Here is a 21,631-nt window from a genome sequence, read left to right as displayed (position 1 = left end):
CTTGAACCACTGCTATAAAACTCCTCACCAAATCCCCCTGAGTTGGAACACACAGCTTTGAGGGCATGGGTCTTCTGTGTCCCCCTTTACCTGACAAAGCAATAAGCTATTCTTTTCTACTTCACCCAAAACTTTGTCTCCAAGATTTGATTCTTCACTGGTGCACAGAGGCTGAGTTTCGGCATCACCAAGTCCAGGACTAGGGTGAGACAAGCAAGGCACTCACCTCAGGTACAAATTTAAGGGGCATAAAAAACTCAGTAACCAAGATAAATAATATTTTAATGCAGTACTATAAAAAAAATCAACATTAATGACAAAAAGCCTTGGAGAATACAATAGCAAAAGTTTAAAAAGCGACAAGACCCGGTCCTGAACTTGCACCATTCTACCTCAGTTTCTAACCGAGCTTAACTTAGGTCTGCTCACCAGCAAAGCCAATTTAATGATACCAGGTTGTGGTGAAGGAAAGTACAGCGTTTATTACAGGGCACCAAGCAAGGAGAATGGGTAGCTAATGTTCAAAAGACCAGAACTCCCTGATAGCTTTCAGGGAAGTGTCTTTAAAAGCAACATTTGGGGTGAGGGTTGCAGCTCATGGACTTTCTTCAGATTGGTTGGTGCTGAGGTAACAAGGTGGTGTTTTGGGAATCTTAATCATCAATCTCTGGTTCCAACCAGTCTGGGGTCTACATGCTGGTTGTCATCATACAGTCAACCACCTGGGTAGGGGTCCTAGTTTCTGCAGAACAACTCAAACATATGAATTAGATTATTATATATATCCCTTGGGGAGGAACTAGCATTCTGTTTTATCACTGAACTGTTGTTTAGGCTATCATTACTTTTCTTGCTTGACTGCTTTTCTTTTGTTTCTACATTCCCTCAGTTCTCTAATTAGTAACTACCTGAGTCTGTTTCTTGGAACTCAGGAAAGTCTTAGGAGACTAAAGCCTTTTTCTACAAACAGTGGACACTGTTTCAAGAAACAGTGGACATGGAGGGACTTTTATACCTGAGACGGCCCTGCAGGGTCCTGCTTGGTTTTAGCTCCACTTTCATCCTAGCCCCATTGGATCCTGTCCTTGAACGTTTGATATTTTGTTACTATGGACTTCTTTTTAGCATTACTTTTGATTTTTTTAAAAAAACACTACATTGCAACATTATTTATCTGGATTACTGAGGTTTTGGTGTCCTCTTTAATTTTGCACCAGGGAAAATGCCTCATTTGTTTCACCCTAGTCCCAGGGGATCTATTGGATGCCTTTTGACTTTTTTGTTTGTTTTTTTGCTCACACACCCTTCATTGTGGTTTTGATCCCAACAACCAGCCTCTTTTCAGAAGTCTGCCCTCAGGCAAGTGGAGAGCTATACTCAGGGAGAGCTGAAAGCACCAGGGAGCTCCCACCACTTCCTCCTCTTGTCTTGCTTATCCCACATCTTTAGTGCTTCCCCCTCCAGGGGACATCACCTAAGTCAGAGTTTTGTACGAGCCACTCCCTGTGATCACAACACTCTCCCTCAGGCTCTTTGTAGGGCACGCTGCTTCTCACCATCTCACTGATGTCACAATGTCACCTGCTCCTTCTCTGACCACCAAAGCCCTTCCCTTCCCTTATTTCACAGCATGCTATATTTCTTCCTAGTTCTTCTGATAGTTTACAATTTTTTATTTACTTGCTTACATTTTCTTGGTTACTGGGTCCTCTTACTAGCAGCCAAGCTTCAAAAAGACAGGAGTCATATCTGTTCCTATCATTTTGGCACCCCCCAGTGTCAGTACAGTGCCAGATCTCAACTAATGACTGCACATCAAGTCAGCATCCCTGTTTCCTGTGCCTGAGAACTGGACACTGATGAAAAGGTGTGCCCATTTGTGAAGGTGAATGACTGCTCTGTGGATCCACTTAAAACTATTCATAAAAATTAAAGGAAATCTGCCCAAGGGATTTGTATTGTAAAAGCCTACGAAGTCTAAAAACAAGGAAACAAACAAACAAAAAAACATCCTGAGAGGACACCATTTGCTTTTTGCTTACCATTAAAGGCAGATTCTCTGCATCGAAATTTTTAATCTACAGGAAAACAAAATAAACTCAGCTAATCAATAAAAAGTATTAGTAGGATACAAAATAAGGAATGGAATAATAAAGGCCCAATGAAACCCCCAGATTTTGTATCATTAGTAGTACATTCTTGCACTAGCAGGGATACACGTACAAAGTGTAGAGGTAAGATTTGTAAGCCAAGAGCTCTAAGGGTGGATGCTGCAGTTAGGCAAAAAATCACAATCCAAACTTCTCACATCTGGGGCACCAGGGAGCTGGAGTTCACACACCTTCCTTGGCAGAGATTGCCTACTAATAATTTCCCCCAGCTTTTAAAAAAAACCTTGTTTCTCCTTTCTGACTGATTCTTACTGCATCTTATTCCCACAGCACATCTACAAGTCCTAGAAGGTATATAAATGCTAATATGTGCTTCCAGGTATCCCTTTCATTTTAAATACCTGTAGTTGTTCAGCAATGTAAGGAATTTTTAAAATTTCTATAGCAAATGGTCTCAATGAAGGACTCTTATTCAACATGCTATAATGTTTAAAAAGAAAATTATTGTTCAAATGAACTAAAATATAAGTACAATTTAAAATTGCTTCTGCAGCAATACATTTCTTTCCGTACCTTTCCATGATGGCATTAAGCTGTCTTGGGTATCTCTCAGGGAGAGAAGGAGTGTCGCCTTCAACAATTTTTAAAACGATGGATAAGAAATTGGAGCCAGTGAATGCATGATTCATACAGCACAGCTCATACAAAATGCATGCCAGAGACCTGAAGACACAAAGAATTTGAATGAGGAATAAATGTCCTCTTTTAAATTTGATCATCATACAAAACCTCAGATGTGTTAGGACATTGGTTGTGAGGCACTAACATACACTTTGTTTTCTATTTAAATACATGTTTACTAAAAAAAAAAAGGAAAAAGTGAAAAAAGAAAGCACAAAATGTAAGTCTGAATGAACACTTTTTGTCAGAGGAAAGCAAACAATCCAACAGGAATATGCCTACACATAGTAGGGACTCAATAAATATTTGATGAAGGTAGTAAGAAATTTTTGAATCAACCTCTTTGAAGGAAAAGTAAAATGCAGGTAAATATTGTCTTCCTAAGGCAGTTCAATTAATGTTATATATGCAAAATAAGATTTAAATTTATTAGCCTAGCCTTCCCTCTAATGTGTATCCAAGCATTCTGAAAGGAAGCTGGCATCTTTATTAGTTTTCTAAATAGAATCCATTTGCAAGTAGGGTGGGAGAGTGGCTGCCTGCAGCACTCATTAATGTGTATAATTCTCCCTTCAGGAGTATGAAACAATATTAAAGTTCTAGATCAGTCCAACACTAATTTGTGTTAACTATGCAAATCAGTCATCTCTAAACTAGCAGAAAAATCTTTTAAATAATCTACATCATTAAGAAAACCAAGGAGAAATTTTTGCCTGAACTGAGTGTTAAGAAAGAACTTTTCTCCTGAATAATGGGTTATTTTTATCTTCTAGCTATTCTGAATTATGTAACTAGCCAGGTCTCCCTTTTCTTATTATTTGCTTGAAAGATCAGAAATAAATTTGCTGTTGACCTTGTGTAAGCTGTGTTTTATGTAACTTCAAACACTGTCCTGCTTTCTCATGAAAGGCAAGATATATATCAATACATACATACATGAATACCATCATTTTAACCATTTTGTGGGTGTTCAAGAAAATTCTGGATATATACACTGAAAATTTTTCTGTTCCAGTAAATAATAATAACACTAAAAATTTCAAACGGATTGGTACTTTACATATTACAAAGCACTTTCATATATATCTCAACAGAGCATCATAACTTCCCAGTGTAATGGATCCAATATTATATTTTTCCCATTTTATACATGATGAAACTGGCTCAGAGAAGTTAAGTGACTTGGCCAAGGTCACACAAGTGGCCCTGATTGACTCTTGAGTTATGTATTTTTCTTTCCAAATCCGAGACTATTTCCATTATAGAATGCTAGAAAGAGGCAGACATTAGGAGAAATCTCATGATATTGACTAGAACACCAAGATCAATGTCAACCTTATAAATTATGAAAATTATTTGAAGCTCAATAAATTTTCATCCATCCATAAGACTATTAAATGGTATTTGGTATAGTAGCACATATTTAGATTTCTATACCCAGAAAAACAATTTCCTTCAAATAAAGGTGAAATAAAGACATTTTTAGACCAAGAAAAACTGAGAGAATTCATGCCAGCAGGAAAGCACTAAAATCCTAAAAGAGAATTCTTCCAAAAGAAGAAAGATGATCCCAGACAGAAACAAGGAATGAAAGAAGGAATGAAGAGCACTGGAAAAAGTAATTTTCTGAATATGTTTAAATCAACATTAACTCTATAAAACTTAACTATCTTATGGGATTTAAAATTATGTGGAATAACATTTCATGACAAAAATAATGCAAAAGACAGAAGAGGGTAAATGGAGTTAAAGTATCATAAGGTCCTAATATTACTGGGAAAGTGGTAAAAACAGTAATTTTTACTAGACTGTAATAAGTCAAGAATGCATGTTATAACTGCTAGGATTACCACCAAAAAAAATAGTAAAATAATGTATAACTGAAAAGAATAAAACTAACAAGTTACTAGAGGGAAAAAATAACAAAATTCAAATTAAAAAAAAGCAACAGGGACTTCCCTGGGGGCGAGTGGTTAAGAATCCAACTGCCAATGCAGGGGACATGGATTCGAGCCCTAGTCCAAGAAGATCCCACATGTCGTGGAGCAACTAATGCCTGTGTACCACAACTACTGAGCCTGTGCTCTAGAGCCTGTGAGCCACAACTACTGAGCCTGTGTACCACAGCTACTGAAGTCCATGTGCCTAGAGCCTGTGCTCTACAACAAGTGAAGCCACCGTAATGAGAAGCCTGCGCATCACAACAAAGAGTAGCCCCCGCTCGCCACAACTAGAGAAGGCCCGCGAGCAGCGATGAAGACCCAACACAGCCGAAAATAAATAAATAAATTTATTTTTAAAATAAAAAAAATTTAAAAAGCAAGAAAGGGCAGAAAAAGGAACATAAAACAAGTGGTATGTGAAGACTAAAAAAGAAGACAAACTGTCATTAAGCATTTCAACATGATTGTATACATTAAAAAGGTCAAAAGACACTACAAGCTATTAGAATTCACAATTGAATTTAGCAAGTTGTTGGATACAAAGGTCGTTTCTATAAGCCTGCAGTAAACACATTTTAAAAACAAAATTAAAAATGTCATTTACATTAACATCACAAAATGTCAAATATGTAAGAATAAATCAAACGTAAGATGTGCAAGACCCTACACTGTAACCTCAGTACACTGCCGAGAGAAACTAAAGATCTAAAAAAAAGAAAAAAAAATAGGGAGGGATAGATCCACACTCTTGGATTGGAAGGTTCAATTTATGAAGATGTCCATTTTTCCAAGAATGACCTAGTGCAATATTGATTCAAATTCTAGCACACTTTTTTGTGGGAGTTGACAAGCTGATTCTAAAGTTTACATGGAAATGCAAAGGGACAAGGGTAGCCAAGGCAACTGAAGAAGAACAAATTTGGAGGTCTTGTATTACCAAACAGCAAGATTTATTATGAAGTTTCATTTCTTATGAAAGTATGATATTGGCGAGGAAGAAAAAATAGACCAGTGGAACAAAATAGAAGGCTCAAAAACAGATCTGCATGTATTCAATCACTTGACTAATGCAAAGATGAACTGCACTGTGGTAGAGGAAAAGATGATCTTTTTAATAAATTATGCTAGGCCAATTGAATAACCATATGGAAAATATTGTATATTGACTCCTGTCTCACATCATACACATGCACAAAAATCAATTATAGGTGGATCTAACTGAAAGATAAAATCATAAAATTTTTAAGAGAAAACAGGTACATGTCTTCCTGATCTTGGCATAAGCAAAGATTTTTTAAATAAAATGCAAAAAGCACTAACAATAAAGTTAGGGACTGATAAGATGGACTTCATTAAAATTATAAACTTCTGTTCACAAAAAAACACCATTTGGAAAGTAAAAATGAAGATACAGAGTGGGAAAAGATATTTGCAATTCAAATATCCATCTAAGACTGGTATCCAAAAAATTCCATAAATCAAACAATCAATCTTCTACAAATCAATAAGAAAAAGGAGAGAATCCAAGAGAAAAATGGCCAAAAGATTTGAAGAGACACTAAATGGCCCCAAGTCATGAGATGTTTAACATTATTAGTCATTAGAGAAATGGAAATTAAAACCACAGTGCACAGTCATCAGAATGGCTAAAATGAAAAAGGCAATTATCAAGTCAGTACCTGTTAGGTTTTGAAAAAGTTTTCTTGAAAAGAAGAAAGGGTAGGGCTATACACTAATATAATCATCAGATTGAATCAAATACTTTTACCTGTGTGGGTATGTGTAAAATATTTGTGTGCTGTGAACTGCCCCAATATACTTATTTCCCCAGAGAAGAGTCTAATTCTAACTTCAAGAAGTTTTCTTATACTGACACAATATAGAGCTACAAAGGACTATCAAGATTTGCTAATTCCAAATTCTCACTGTATTGATGAGAAACCAAAGTTCAGAGAGAAGGAAGGACTTTGCCTGGAAAGGTGCCATGTTAGATCAGCTTGTTTGATACTGGTACTAGTTCTCATTCAATATTTCTTAAAAATGTTTTCTAAAAAATTTATATTGACTACCCCCTGCTATATAATCTATTGTATAGGTAATAATTTGAACACTGAAAAAAAAATACATTAAATTCATAGGTCCAAGAGGTAGAGGCTATCCAGGCACCCACACATACTCTTCTGAGCCTTGTGGGCTCTTAGTCTTCTTCAGGACTTAAGCTGAAGCAGAACAAAGCCAGACAATCTCTCCTGGCTCTGACAGGTCTGAACAGTTAGATGGGAGCAATGATCCCTGACCCAGGACACTTTGAGCTGTCTTGGGAGCAGACTTTTATATTGTTTCCACCCATAATACAAATGGCAACAATAACAACGATAATAATAATGAAAATGACAGCTGAAATTTTAATGATGGTGTTTATTATAAGCCAGGCACCCTGTTCTATGTTCCTTACATACTCAAACTAATTTAATCATCCTCACAACAGTCCTAATGAAGTATGAACTATTATTATCATTCCCATTTTCCAGATGAGAAAACCCTAAAACTGGGTAAATTGTTCAAGGTTCCATACTGAGTGGGTGGTAGGGCTAGTACCGCAACACAGGCTGTCTGGCTCTAGAGACAGAAACTCTATGCTATCCTGACTCTCAGTGCTGTACCAATCAGAGCATTTCAGGTCCTTAAGGATGTCCTTCAGTAGGAAATCTTGGCTAGCCCTGAGAGAAGGCTTTCAGTCAGAGGTTGACTTCTCTGATTTCAGGTCCCATCTGGAACCATAATCCACCATCAAAGATCTCTGGGGCTTTAGACAAGCCATGCAGTGTATCAGACCCCGGCAAATATAGAAAACACAGACAACTAGATGTTCTGGGGCAGAAGGAAAGGAAGGCAGGCAAGTTTGGCCTTTGCTTTTCTGTTGCTTGGCAGGGAAAGAGGGTTAGTGGTCTATTAAGCACAGTGAGTTGATCACAAAGTCAAACCCTAGTTTTATGGAGACATAATTCTACCTGAGTCATACTTGATGAATGTATTGAGGATTATAAAAAGATGTGGAATTATCTGGCTAGACAGACTACAGAACAATTAGATCTAGAGAACAACTCAGTAATCAATTTTGATGCAAAACTATTCTTTTTTGGAAATCCTCTCAGCTACACTGAAGGCACGCTGCTTTCCATTTACCTATTTTATTTTGATCTACTGATATTTGCTGGGCTGGAGCACATGGAAAAGACTTCATTTATTACCCAGTAACTTGTGGAAAGGGACCTGCTATGGTCCCAGTGCACATGCCTGGCATGGGAGCCAGTAACTGAAATATGAGACAATCTGGTTGTAGAAACTACCATGACACTTGGAGCAAAAGATTTTTTGATTATGCTGTACCAGTTTTACAATCTATTTTCTATGTATACTTTTTATTCTAGTAACTATATGTCTGTGTATCTGTATGTCTATGTTTTAATTTTCTCCAGTTTCTAACCAGGCATTTCTACATGGGAATAATTACATTATCTCAAGCTCAACACTTCCATCCTTTTTGAAGACTTTTCTCTTATTTGACTCCCAGGTCTTAAATATGGCAATGCAAGAGCAGGGAAGGGTGGGGGGCCCGGAGACTAATTGAAAAACACAAGAGGTATATTTAACTTAGAAGTCTGTAATTTGTATTCCTTTCTTTTTCCAAAATAGAGCCAACTGTGAAGAAGTAAGCAAATAAATCCCTGAGGGGGTGAATGTGGCAGTGAAAGGGAAAGTTGGGATCAGGTGAGAGCGAAGCAAATTATACCTGAATTCCATGAACTTGCCATCTGTCCAAGTTCAACAGAACTGCCCAGTGGATTTCTGAAGCACAGATTGATAATAAATTGCAAATTTAACTCCGACTTTGTCTTGTCTCAAGGTAATTAAATTTACCCTTTGAAACCTGCCCTGACTCTGCAAAGAGAAACCTACCACACAGTGGTGCATGACTCTGGTTAGGGAAATTTTATTGATCTTCTAGATAATATTTTTACTTGATGTAATCCTAACATATCCATCTAGAAAAGAGTATACATAATTCATGCAGGCGAATAAATAGAGTAATAGAAATTTAATACAAGAGTAGCAGGTTTTGCTTTAGTGTGTGTTACCCTAAATAAAAGTCTTTACCATGGTATTGTTGAATATCAACAAAAACTCAGTGTAGATATGATAAACAACACTGAGCTGCTTGAACAAATTTTAAGAAGCATATTATGTTAATAACTAATGTTTATTAAGGGCCCATCACATCCCAGAACCTCTATCAGTTCTTCCCAAGCTTTCATATGCATACAACAAATCTACCAAGGAATTTGTTAGAATGCTGATTCTGAGTATTTGGGGGGAAATGGTGGTTACACTGGAGCATAGTTTCTGTATCGTCCTTGAATCCCCATGTAAAACAGAACAGCTAGATAGAAAAACTATAATCCAGGGCCAACATTTTCAACAAAGTTAGGTGACAATGTGTCTCCTTGAAACTCAAGGTACAAGTACATGGAAACAAACCACAATTACCACATGACCTGCACAATATCAACATCTGTGTGAGAAGAAGCAGAGAGAGTCAATGGAGTGATTGAAGGACCCAACAGTAGAAGACCCTCAAAACAGTCAACAGGTACTCACTGAAAAGCACAGGGGGCCAATCTAAGAACAGCAGCTAAAACTCATAGGAGTTCTGCCCAATCCAAAAGCAGGGTGAATGCGAGAAAATCTTAGGGTAAGGCCTGAAGGGGCTGGAGCAGAATAGCTCAGGACTATCCAGTAGAACTTTCTGCAATGATGGAAATGTTCTGAATTTCTGACTACAATAACCACTAGCCACATGTGGCTATTGACCACTTAAAACATGGCTGATGTGTCTGAGGAATGGAATTTTTAAAAAAGTATTTAAAAGGAAAAGTGAATGCAGGTGCGCTCACCCCTTTTTACAAGAACACTGGAATCACAACTAACTGCTGAACAACCATTGATTAAAAAAACGCTGAAACCTACCATAAAAGACACCCAACATCCAAAGACAAAGAAACAGCCACAACAAGATGGTAGGAGGGGCACAATCACAATAAAATCAAATCCCATACCCGCCGGGTGGGTTACCCACAAACTGGAAAACAATTATACCCCAGCTCTCCCACTGGTGTGAAAGTTCTGAGCCCTATGTCAGGCTTCCCAGCCTGTGGGCCCAGCAATGGGAGGAGAAGTCCCAGAGAATCTGGCTTTGAAGGCCCGTGGGATTTGACTGCAGCACTTCCACAGGACTGGGGAAAACAGAAACTCCACTCTTGGAGGGCACACACAAGGTCTTGTATGTACCAGGACCAAGGGAAAAAACAGTGACCCCATAAGAGACTTGGCCTACCTGCTCAGCAGACCTACCTGCTAGTATTAGATGGTCTCCTGCAGAGGCAAGGGGTGGCTGTAGCTCACAGCAGGGACAAATACATCGGCAGCAGCAGTTCTGGGAAGTATCCATTGGTGTGAGCCCTCCTGGAGGCTGCCATTAGCCCCAAAAAACAGCCTGTAGGCTCCAGTGCTGGGACACCTCAGGCCAAACAAGAAACAGGGAGGGAACACAGCCCCACCCATAAGCAGACAGGGGATTAAAGTTTTATTGCCCACAGCCCTGCCCACCAGGGATAAGACCCAGCTCTACCCACCACCAGTCCGTCCTATCAGGAAGCTTGCATAAGCCTCTTGGATAGCCTCATCCACCAGAGGGCAGACAGCAGAAGCAAGAAGAACTACAATCCTGCAGCCTGTGGAACAGAAACCACAATCACAGAAAGTTAGAAAGAATCAAATGGCAGAAGAATATGTCCCAGATGAAGAAACAAGCTAAAACCCCAGAAAAACAACTAAGTGAAGTGGAGATAGGCAACCTTCCAGAAAAAGAATTCAGAATAATGATAGTGAAGATGATCCAGGATCTTGGAAAAAGAATGGAAGCAAGGATTGAGAAGGTGTAAGGAATGTTTAACAAAGACCTAGAAAACTAAAGAACAAACAAACAGAGATGAACAATACAATAACTGAAATTAAAAATACACTAGAAGGAATCAATAGTAGAATAACTGAAGCAGAGGAATGAATAAGGGACCTGGAAGACAGAATGGTGGAAATCACTGCCATGGAACAGAATAAAGAAAAAAGAATGAAAAGAAATGAAGACAGTCTAAGAGATTTCTGGGACAACATTAAATGCACCAACATTTGCATTATAGGCATCCCAGAAGGAGAAGAGAGAATGGACCTGAGAAAATATGTGAAGAGATAATAGCTGAAAACTTCCCTAACATGGGAAAGGAAACAGTCAATCAAGTCCAGGAGTGCAGAGAGTCCCAGGCAGCATAAACCCAAGGAGGAACACACCGAGACACATAGTAATCAAATTGACAAAAATCAAAGACAAGGAAAAAATATTAAAAGCAACAAGAGAAAAATGGCAAGTAACATACAAGGGAACTCCCATAAGGTTATCAGCTGATTTCTCAGCAGAAATTCTGCAGGCCAGAAGGGAGTGGCATGTTATACTTAAAATGATGAAAGGGAAGTCTCTACCCAGCAAGGCTCTCATTCAGATTTGACAGAAAAATCAAAAGCTTTACAGACAAGCAAAAGCTAAGAGAATTCAGCACCACCAAACAATGTCTAATGTCTAAAGGAAGTTCTCTAGGCAGGGAAAGAGACCAGCAACTTAAAACAACCTTGCACATATATAGACTGTTATATCGAAACCTTATGGGAACAGCAAACCCAAAAACTACAATAGATACAGACACAAAAAAGAAAAAGCAACCCGAAAACCATACTAAAGATGGTCTTCAAACCACAAGAGAAGAGAACAAAAGAGAAAGGGAAGAAAAAAGACTTACAAAACCAAACCCAAAACAATTTAAAAAATGGCAATAGGAACATACATATCAATAATTACCTTAAATGTATATGGATTAAATACTCCAACCAAAAGACACAGGCTCATTAAATGGATACAAAAACAAGACCCATATATATGATACCTACAAGAGACCAACGTCAGACCTAGAGACACACACAGACTGAAAGTGAGGGGATGGAGGAAGGTATTCCATGCAAATGGAAATCAAAGGAAAGCTGGAGTAGCACTACTCATATCAGACAAAATAGACTTTAAAATAAAGACTGTTGCAAGAGACAAGGAAGGACACTACATAATGATCAAGGGATCAATCCAAGAAGAAGATATAACAATTGTAAATATATATGTACCCGACATAGGAACACCTCAATATATAAGACAAATACTAACAGCCACAAAGGGAGAAATCAACAGTAACACAGTAATAGTAGGGGACTTTAACACCACACTTTCATCAATGGACAGATCATCCAGAGGGAAAATCAATAAGGAAACACAGAACTTAAATGACACATTAGATCAGATGAACTTAATTGATATTTATACAGCAATCCATCCAAAAGCAGCAAAATACACATTCTTCTCATTTGCACATGGAACAATCTCCATTATTGACCACATGCTGGGCCAAAAAGCAACCCTCAGTAAATTTAAGAAAATTGAAATCATATCAAGCATCTTTTCTGACCACAATGCCATGAGATTAGAAATAAACTACAAGGAAAAAAACTGTAAAAAAAAAAAAAAGAAAACACAAACACGTGGAGGCTAAACAATATGCTACTAAACAACCAATGGATCATTGAAGAAACCAAAGAGGAAATCAAAAAATACCTAGAGACAAAAGAAAATGAAAGCACAATGATTCAAAACCTGTGGGATGCAGCAAAAGCAGTTCTAAGAGGGAAGTTTATAGAAATACAATATTACCTCAGGAAATAAGAAAATGTCAAATAAACGACCTAACTTTACACCTAAAGCAACTAGAGAAAGAAGAACAAACAAAACCCAAAGTTAGCAGAAGGAAAGAAATCATAAAGGTCAGAGCAGAAATAAGTGAAAAAGAGACAAAACAATAGCAAAGATCAATGAAACTAAAAGCTGGTTCTCTGAAGAGATAAACAAAGTTGATAAAGCTTTAGCCAGACACATCAAGAAAAATGGGAGAGAGCTTAAATCAGCAAAATTAGAAATGAAAAAGGAGGTGTTACAACTGACACCATAGAAATACAAAGGATCATAAGAGACTACTAAAAGCAAATGTATGCCAATAAAAGGGACAACCTGGAAGAAATGGACAAATTCTTACAAAGGTACAATCTCCCAAGACTGAACTAGGAAGAAATAGAAAATATGAACAGATCAATCACAAGCACTGAAACTGTGATTTAAAAACTCCCAACAAACAAAAGGCCAGGACCTGATGGCTTCATAGGCAAATTCTATCAAACATTTAGAGAAGAGTAAACATCTATCCTTCTGAAACTGTTCCAAAAAATTGTAGAGGAAGGAAGACTCCCAAACTCATTCTGTGAGGCCACCAACACATTTGGTATTCTATGAGGATACCAAAACCAGACAAAGATACTACAAAAAAAGAAAATTAGAGACCAATATCACTGATGAATAGAGATGAAAAAATCCTCAGCAAAATACTAGCAATCCAAATCAACAATATATTAAAAGGATCATACACCATGATCAAGTGGGATTTATCCCAGAGATGCAAGGATTTTTTGATACCTGCAAATCAATCACTGTGATACACCACACCAACAAACTGAAAAATAAAAACCATATGATCATCTCAATAGATGCAGAAAAAGCTTTTGACAAAATTCAACACCCATTTATGATAAAAATTCTCCAGAAAGTAGGTATAAAGGAAACCTACCTCAACATAATAAAGGCCATATATGACAAACCTACAGCTAACATCATACTCAATGGTGAAAAGCTGAAAGAATTTCCTCTAAGATCAGGAACAAACAAGGATGTCATCTCACCACTTTTATTCAACATAGTTTTGGAAGTCCTAGCTATGGCAAACAGAGAAGAAAAAGAAATAAAAGGAATACAAATTGCAAAAGAAGAAGTAAAACTGTCACTGTTTGCAGATGACATGATACTACACATAGAAAATCCTAAAGACACTACCAGAAAACTACTAGAACTCATCAATGTATTTGGTCAAGTTGCAGGTTACAAAATTAATACACAGAAATCTGTTGCATTTCTATACACTAACAATGAAAGATCAGAAAGAGAAATCCAAGAAACAATCCCATTTACCATCGCATCAAAAAGAATAAAATACCTAAGAATAAACCTACCTAAGGAGACAAAAGCCTGTAATCCAAAAACTATAAGACACTATAAGACACAAAAGCCTGTAATCCAAAAACTATAAGACACTGAATGGTATTTTTCACAGAACAAAATATCTTAAAATTTGTGTAGAGGGGCTTCCCTGGTGGCACAGTGTTTGAGAGTCTGCCTGCCGATGCAGGGGACATGGGTTCATGCCCCAATCCGGGAAGATCCCACATGCCATGGAGCAGCTGGGCCCGTGAGCCATGGCCGCTGAGCCTGCGCATCCTGAGCCTGTGCTCTGCAAGGGAGAGGCCACAACAGTGAGAGGCCCGCGTACTGCAAATAAATAAATAAATAAAATAAAATTTGTATAGGGACACAAAAGACCCCAAATAGCCAAAACAATCCTGAGAAATAAAAATGGACTGAAGGAATCAGGCTCCCTGGCTTCAGACTGTACTACCAAGCTACAGTCATCAAAATAGTATGGTACTGGCCCAAAAATAGAAATATAGATCAGTGGAACAGGATAGAAAGCCCAGAAATAAACCCATGTTCCTATGGTCAACTAATCTACGACAAAGGAGGCAAGAGTAAACAATGGTGGAAAGACAGTCTCTTCAATAAATGGTGCTGGGAAAACTGGACAGGTACATGTAAAAAAATGAAATTAGAACATTCGTTAGCACCATACACAAAAATAAGTTCAAAATGGATTAAAGACCTAAATGCCAGACCAGATACTATAAAACTCTTAGAGGAAAACATAGGCAGAACACTCTGACATAAATTGCAGCAATATCTTTTTTGACCCACCTCCCAGAGTAATGGAAATAAAAACAAAAATAAACAAATGGGACCTAATTATACTTAAAAGTTTTGCACAGCAAAGGAAACCATAAACAAAATGAAAAGAAGAGAAAATATTTGCAAATGATGTGACCAACAAGGGATTAGTCTCCAAAATTTACAAACAGCTCATGTGGCTTAATATCCTCAAATCAAACAACCCAATCAAAATATGGGCAGAAGACCTGAATAGATATTTCTCCAAAGAAGACATACAGATGGCCAAGAGGCAAATGAAAAGATGTTCAACATCACTAATTATTAGAAAAACGTAAATCAAAACTACAGTGAGATATCACCTCACACCAGTCAAAATGGCTATCATCAAAAAATCCACAAACAGTAAATGCTGGAGAGGGTGTGGAGAGAAGAGAACCCTCCTACACTGTTGGTGGGAATATAAATTGGTACAGCCACTATGGAGAACAGTATGGGGGTCCCTTAAAAAACTGAAAATAGAGCTACCATATGATCCTGCAATCCCACTCCTGGGCATATATCCAGAGAAAAACATGGTTCGAAAGGATACATGCACCCCAATGTTCATTGCAGCACTGCTTACAATAGTCAGGACATGGAAGCAACCTAAATGTCCATCTACAGAGGAATGGATAAAGAAGATGTGGTACATACATACAATGGAATATTACTCAGCCATTAAAAAGAGTGAAATAATGCCTTTTGCAGCAACATGGGTGGACCTAGAGACTGTCATACTGAGTGAAGTAAGTCAGACAGAAATATTGTATGTTACTGCTCATACGTGGAATCTTAAAAAAAGATACAAATGAACTTATTTACAAAACAGAAACAGACTCACAGACTTACAGAATGAACTCATGTTTCCCAGGGGAGAAGGTGGGGGGAGAGATAGTTAAAGAGTTTGGCATTGATTTGTACACACTGCTATATTTAAAATGGATAACCAACAAGAACCTACCGTGTAGCACAGGGAACTCTGCTGAATATTATGTAACAAGCTAAATAGGAAAATAATTTGAAAAAGAGTAGATACATGTATATGTATAACTGAATCACTTTGCTGTATACCTGAAACTAACACAACATTGTTAATCGGCTATACTCCAATTTAAAATAAAAAGTTTAAAAAAATCCAAACTGAAAAAAAAGAAAAAGTGAATCCTTCTGCTATATCATCCCAACATTCTACCACGTTTTGGGGGAGAGTCATAAAATTTTAGAAACCAAGTTTGGATGAATTTCAGATCCTGCTCATATCAGCTCTTTCTAATTACTTTCTTCCCCAATTGAGCTTTACAACATCTGAAGGGAGGTCAGCTCTTCTGCCTTCCCCATGGTGGTCCCATGCCCTCCACACCCTAAGCATCTGGCCACAGAAGAACTGAGGACAAGACCAACAGCAGGGGGAGAGAGAAGGCAAGGAAGATCACAAGGGGGCAGAGGGTAAATAAAAGGGAAAGATTTTTTGCGTCTTTAGCTATCCTTGGGGACATGGTCATAGACTCCATACAAACCATAAAGTCTGGGAAATAAACATAGACAGTGTTCAAAGCTGGGTCGAGAAGCGGGTTGGCAACAATGATGAAAGCATCTTTCCACCACCAACTGTTACTAAATCAGCCCCCCACTGAACAGAGGCTGGATGTGGCAACAGCTTGAGTTGCTCATGTGGCATAAGAGACTTCACACTTTGGAATCTAAAAAAAAAGGTACAAATGAACTTATTTACAAAGAAACAGAGTTTCAGATATAGAAAACAAATTTATGGTTACCAGAGGGTAAGTGGGGGGAGGGATAAATTGGGAGATTGGGATTGACATATACACACTACTATATATAAAATAGATAATAAGAACCTGCTGTATAGCACAGGGAACTCTACTTAATACTCTGTAATGGCCTATATGGAAAAAATAATCTAAAAAAGAGTGGAGATATATATATATATATATATATATATATATATATATATATATATATATATATATATATATATATATATAGCTGATTCACTTCGCTGTACACTTGAAACTAACACAACATTGTAAATCAACTATAGTCCAATAAAATTTTTTTTTAAAAGATACTTTACACTTTGAGTGAACAGCTTTCATCATCTTTGATAGTCTCCGGAGGCTCTTTTAAGATGGACAGAGCCTCAGAAGTAGCAGAATACCCCAAATTAACAGAAGGCCTGCCTTTCTCCCATTTTTCTCCACCAGACTTCTCCCCATTCCCGTCTGTTTTCTGTCGCAGAGTTTGGTATCACTATAAGACAATCTCTCCTGGTAGATTGCCTACTCTTTGCAAATACCCCTTCCCCTTCCTTCTCCTGGTGGGTGGGCTTCCTTCCTTGTTGATATTGGGGCTGGCCACATGACCTCCCCAGTCTCTGGTGTGAGATATGAAGGAGAAGCTTCACATGCAGGTGCAGATATAGCACAGCCCCTGCTCTCTGTCTTAGCACTAGGCAGGCTCATTCCAGACCAGGACACAGCCTGAGTCCTGGACCTGGGGCACTGGAGCAGGAGCAGAGCAGACTTGCAACCTGGAACAGAGGCTCAGGTAACCTGCAGTCCTCATGTAACATGAAAATGAAATACATTTTATAAGTACCTGAGATTTTTGGAGCTCTTTGTTATTTCAGCAAAGCTGACTTATATACCATCCCCTTGTTTAACAGCTATCAGCAGCTTCTCATCCCACAGAAGGTAAAGTCCAAGCTCCTTTACATGGCTCCATGGGTCATTCACCACGTGAACACTGACTGCCTCCTTAGCCTCGTGTATTTATTGCCACACCTGCTCTGCCACACACACACACACACACACACACACACACACACACACACACTTCGTCCTCAGCTAGTTGGAGGACACCGAGCATTACTACACTTCCATGTCATTACAGTGCTCCCAGGGGCTTTCAGGAGTCAGAGAAGGCCAAGGTCACTTGCAACTACTTTCAAATTCTCAGTATATTTTCTAAAATGAAAAAATACCAAAACAGAGTTTCAAAAATTATGATATATTATGAAAATTTTACTAGATTAACACCTTTAACATATATAAACTCATTTGGATATAACTGCAAACACATACATTTGAGGCCCATTGTGAGGGAGAAGGCTGAGGGGAAATGGCTCTTTGGGCCAGCCTTTTTCCCTGAACAGTCCACCCCTCCCCCCACAGTGAGCATCCCCTACCTTCAGTCATGGTCACTGGATCTTTCTTCCTGAAAGGCATTTTGTCAAACTTTTCTCCATCCTTCCCCATCCTAAGCAGCATTATCCACACTCTGAGACTGTAGCTGATGCTCTGCACCCTCACCCTAGCAGTGAATCACTCACTCCTTTATACACCAGAGCCATGTACACACTCCTTGTATTGCACTATAACAACATATGGCAATTTGTTTATGTCTGCCAATATTTTGAGGACAAAGACCAGAACTTACACGTCTTTTTTTTTTAATTGGAGTATAATTTCTTTACAATGTTGTGTTAGTTTCTGCTGTACAGTGAAGTGAAGCAACTATATGTATACATATATCCCCTCTCTCTTGGACCTCCCCCACCCCATCCCACCCACCTAGGTCATCACAGATCACCGAGGTGAGATCCCTGGTGCTCTAAGGCAGGTTTCCACTAGCTATCTATTTTACACATGGTAGTGTATATATGTCAAACCTAATCCCCCAATTCGTCCCACCCTCCCCTTCCCCCCCAGGTTCGCATGTCCATTCTCTATGTTTGTGAAGAACTTACACGTCTTGATGTTTCTTTCTTTCTGTGAACAACCCACAGGCAAGAGGTAAACTGGCTTTCTGGGTGGAAAGGTACACCCTGATTTGTAGCATTTATTGATTTCTGTGGGGTTGAGAAGAGATGTGGATAGCAGAGCCTTGCGAGCTGGTCTGAGCTGGCTGCCACATGCTGCTGAGTTATGTGAGTGATGGAGAGATGGTGCTGGAGTCAGAAGGTGGTCCAGGGCTGGGATGAATGGGAGAAGGGAAGCCAGGAGGAGTGGAGGGAGAGTCTGAGGCACATGGAAAAGCTGCTGGTCCAGTCTCTCAACTGAGGCCCAGGTTCTTGGGATCCATCCATCAAATGCACCTGCAAGGAGACTACCAGACTGCTTTCCTGGCACAAGCAGTGTGGCCTCCTCTCTAGCCATTTCTTGAACTTCTTAAGATAAAGAAAATGAACAGTGCCAGCTTGTCATAATGGAGATCCAGACTACAGGCTGTGTCTCAACTCTGCTTATTGTCCTCCTGACAAAGCCTTGTTCTACTCACGGCTATAAATAATGAAGCACCTCAAAACTTAGTGCCTTAAAACAACAATAGTCAATAATTTTGCTCATGAATCTATTCTCTCAGAAATTGACAAGGAGGTCTTGAATCTTCTCCCCATGGCATTTGCTGGGCAACCTCAGCTGAGGCTGGAAGATCCATTTCCAAGTCACTCACATGATTGGCTGATTGGTGTTGGCCATTATGCAGAAGCTCAGCCAGGGCTAAAGCCCAGAGGTCTCGATTCCTTCCACACTGTACACCCAGTGTGCTACACAGACTTCTTCACAAAACCATAGTTGAATTCCAAGAGCAAGGATCTCAAGGGAATCAGACAGAAGCGTTGTCAACCTTTTATGGCCTAGACTCAGAAGGCACATAGTAATAATTTTGCCATAATCACAGTCTTACCCAGATTAAAGGAGTTTATTCACTAGGTGAATAAACAAACAAATAATAACAAGCCCCAGAGAGGTGGGGGAGTGGGGAGAGTAAGTGTCCAGAGTTGCTCCAATATATAATCTAAAATGTCCAGTTTTCACCAATTATGAGACATGCAAAGAAACAGGAAAGAATGATCCATACGTGGGGAAAAACAGCAGGCAACATAAACTAATTGAGAGAGCTCAGATGTCAGATTTAACAGAAAAGGATTTCCAAGCAGTCATTTTAAATATGTTCAATGAACTAAAGGAAACTATTTAAAGAAGTAAAGTATGATAAAATGTCACATCAAATGGAGAATATCTGTAAACAGAGAGAAATTATTTTAAAAATCAAGTAGAAATTCTGGAGTTGAAAAGTACAATAACTAAAACAAAAAATTCCCCAGAGGGGCTCAACAGTAGATTTTAACTAGCAGAAGAAAGAATCAGTGAACTTGAACACAGACTGACAGATATTATGCAATCTGAAGAACAGAGAGAAAAATGAAGAAAAATGATCATTGCATCAGAGCATGTGGGAAACCAGAAAACACACCAACATACACACAGTGGGAAGACCAGAAAGATAGGAAAGAGGGAAAAGAGGAGAAAAAAATACTCAAAAAAAGAAGGGCTGAAAGCCTCCCAAGTCTGATCAAGTTTGATGAAATATGTTAATTTACATGTCCAAGAATCTCAACTAACCCCAGGTAGGATAAATGTAAATCCACACCTAGATACATCAGGTAAAAATGCTGAAAGACAAAGAGAAAATCTTCAGAGAAAACATTAAGGTCTTGGTTGAATAAACTATTGTGTCCAGGAATAGAATACTATGCAAACATTTAGATGATATGTATATATATTTTGTCGCTACAGAGCAATGTTCTATTTTGCTAAATGAAAAAGAAACAGGTTATAAAATTATACACAGTGTGATTTTTTTTTGGAGTAACAAATAAACTTAGATAGGTACATGAAGAATTTAGCACATTAAATGTCAATCACGGAGTAAGCGCTCCACAGAGGGTAGCTACTCCTGGTTCTTTTGCTGCTGTTGTATTATGCCCTTTTAAAAATCCACCAGGCCAGACTAACATTATCTGCAGAGTTTGTGTCAATCATTTCATGCTCATCATTGAAAAAATATATTAATACTCAAATTTACTGCCGCTGACTTAAGTGTTTCCCTACCTCAGCTTCTGCTGAGTGAAAATAATGATGCCAGTGCTCACTCCCCAAGAAGGCTCACTCCCCAGGAAGTTGAAGCTGTTCAACAGTTTGCTCTGAACCCACACAGGAAATGCCCAGAACATGGGCAGGTGAGAGCTTGTTTCACCGAGAGGCAGCTGATGGGGCTGCTGGCTGCCAGCTACTTGAGGTCCCACATTAGCTACAGAACCTGCTGTCAGGTTGGCCTGTTTCTCCCTTTTCCTAAATCCTTCACCAGAAAACAAGCTTGTTTTCCTCTCTACCCCCTTACCCTGTCAACCCTGGGAATGCTCTTCTGTGAGGATACTTTCTTAGTCCTGGAAGACCAGGCAGGTGCTGGTTCCTCTTTGTTTTCTTCCACCTGAAGCTAAGCCTTGTCTAACATTTCCGTCCAAGGTCACTACACCCTGACTCCAATGCTGGGTGTGAACTAAACTCCTCCAGTGTCCCCTACCCAGCCAACTACCATACCAGACCCCTGAACAAAACTTTGAGAGCATCCCATTATACTTTCCCCACCACCATTAACTCCACTTAAATCACCCAAAGAATGTATGGCCATCTGGTGACCTCTCACAACATGACAAATAAGGCCAACAATGAATAGTCTGTTTCCTTTCTGCTTACAGTACCATTATTCCAATAATATTGTCATTGTCCTTTATTTGTTTCTCCTACAAAAATAATAAGTTCTAACTATTCATAGTTTAAACCAATTTAAAGAACTAGTCTAGGAACCCAACTCATATATTATATTTTTCCTGTGGGGGGAAAAAGATGTTCAGCAATAGCTTATACAAATCAGCCATGTTCAAAGTATTGTCCTCAGTGAACCTAATTATCCTAACTTTCCAAATAATTGTTTATAAACTTTTAGGACCTAACCCAGTT

At 38.7% G+C, this 21,631-nt stretch overlaps 1 protein-coding gene across 1 annotated transcript in view; it reads right to left on the bottom strand.

Annotated features, from left to right (window-relative positions):
- The window catches only part of NEK11 (NIMA related kinase 11), a 108,312-nt gene that overhangs the window by 10,497 nt on the left and 76,184 nt on the right, over window positions 1-21,631 (bottom strand). Inside the window, 2 exon segments of the mRNA XM_033856316.2 lie at window positions 2,513-2,591; window positions 2,685-2,834. Of these exon segments, the coding sequence (XP_033712207.1) occupies window positions 2,513-2,591; window positions 2,685-2,834 (229 nt within the window).

Source organism: Tursiops truncatus, chromosome 4, assembly GCF_011762595.2.
Source record: "Tursiops truncatus isolate mTurTru1 chromosome 4, mTurTru1.mat.Y, whole genome shotgun sequence".
Classification (NCBI taxonomy): Eukaryota; Metazoa; Chordata; class Mammalia; order Artiodactyla; family Delphinidae; genus Tursiops; species Tursiops truncatus.
This window is presented reverse-complemented; position numbering and strand designations above follow the sequence as displayed.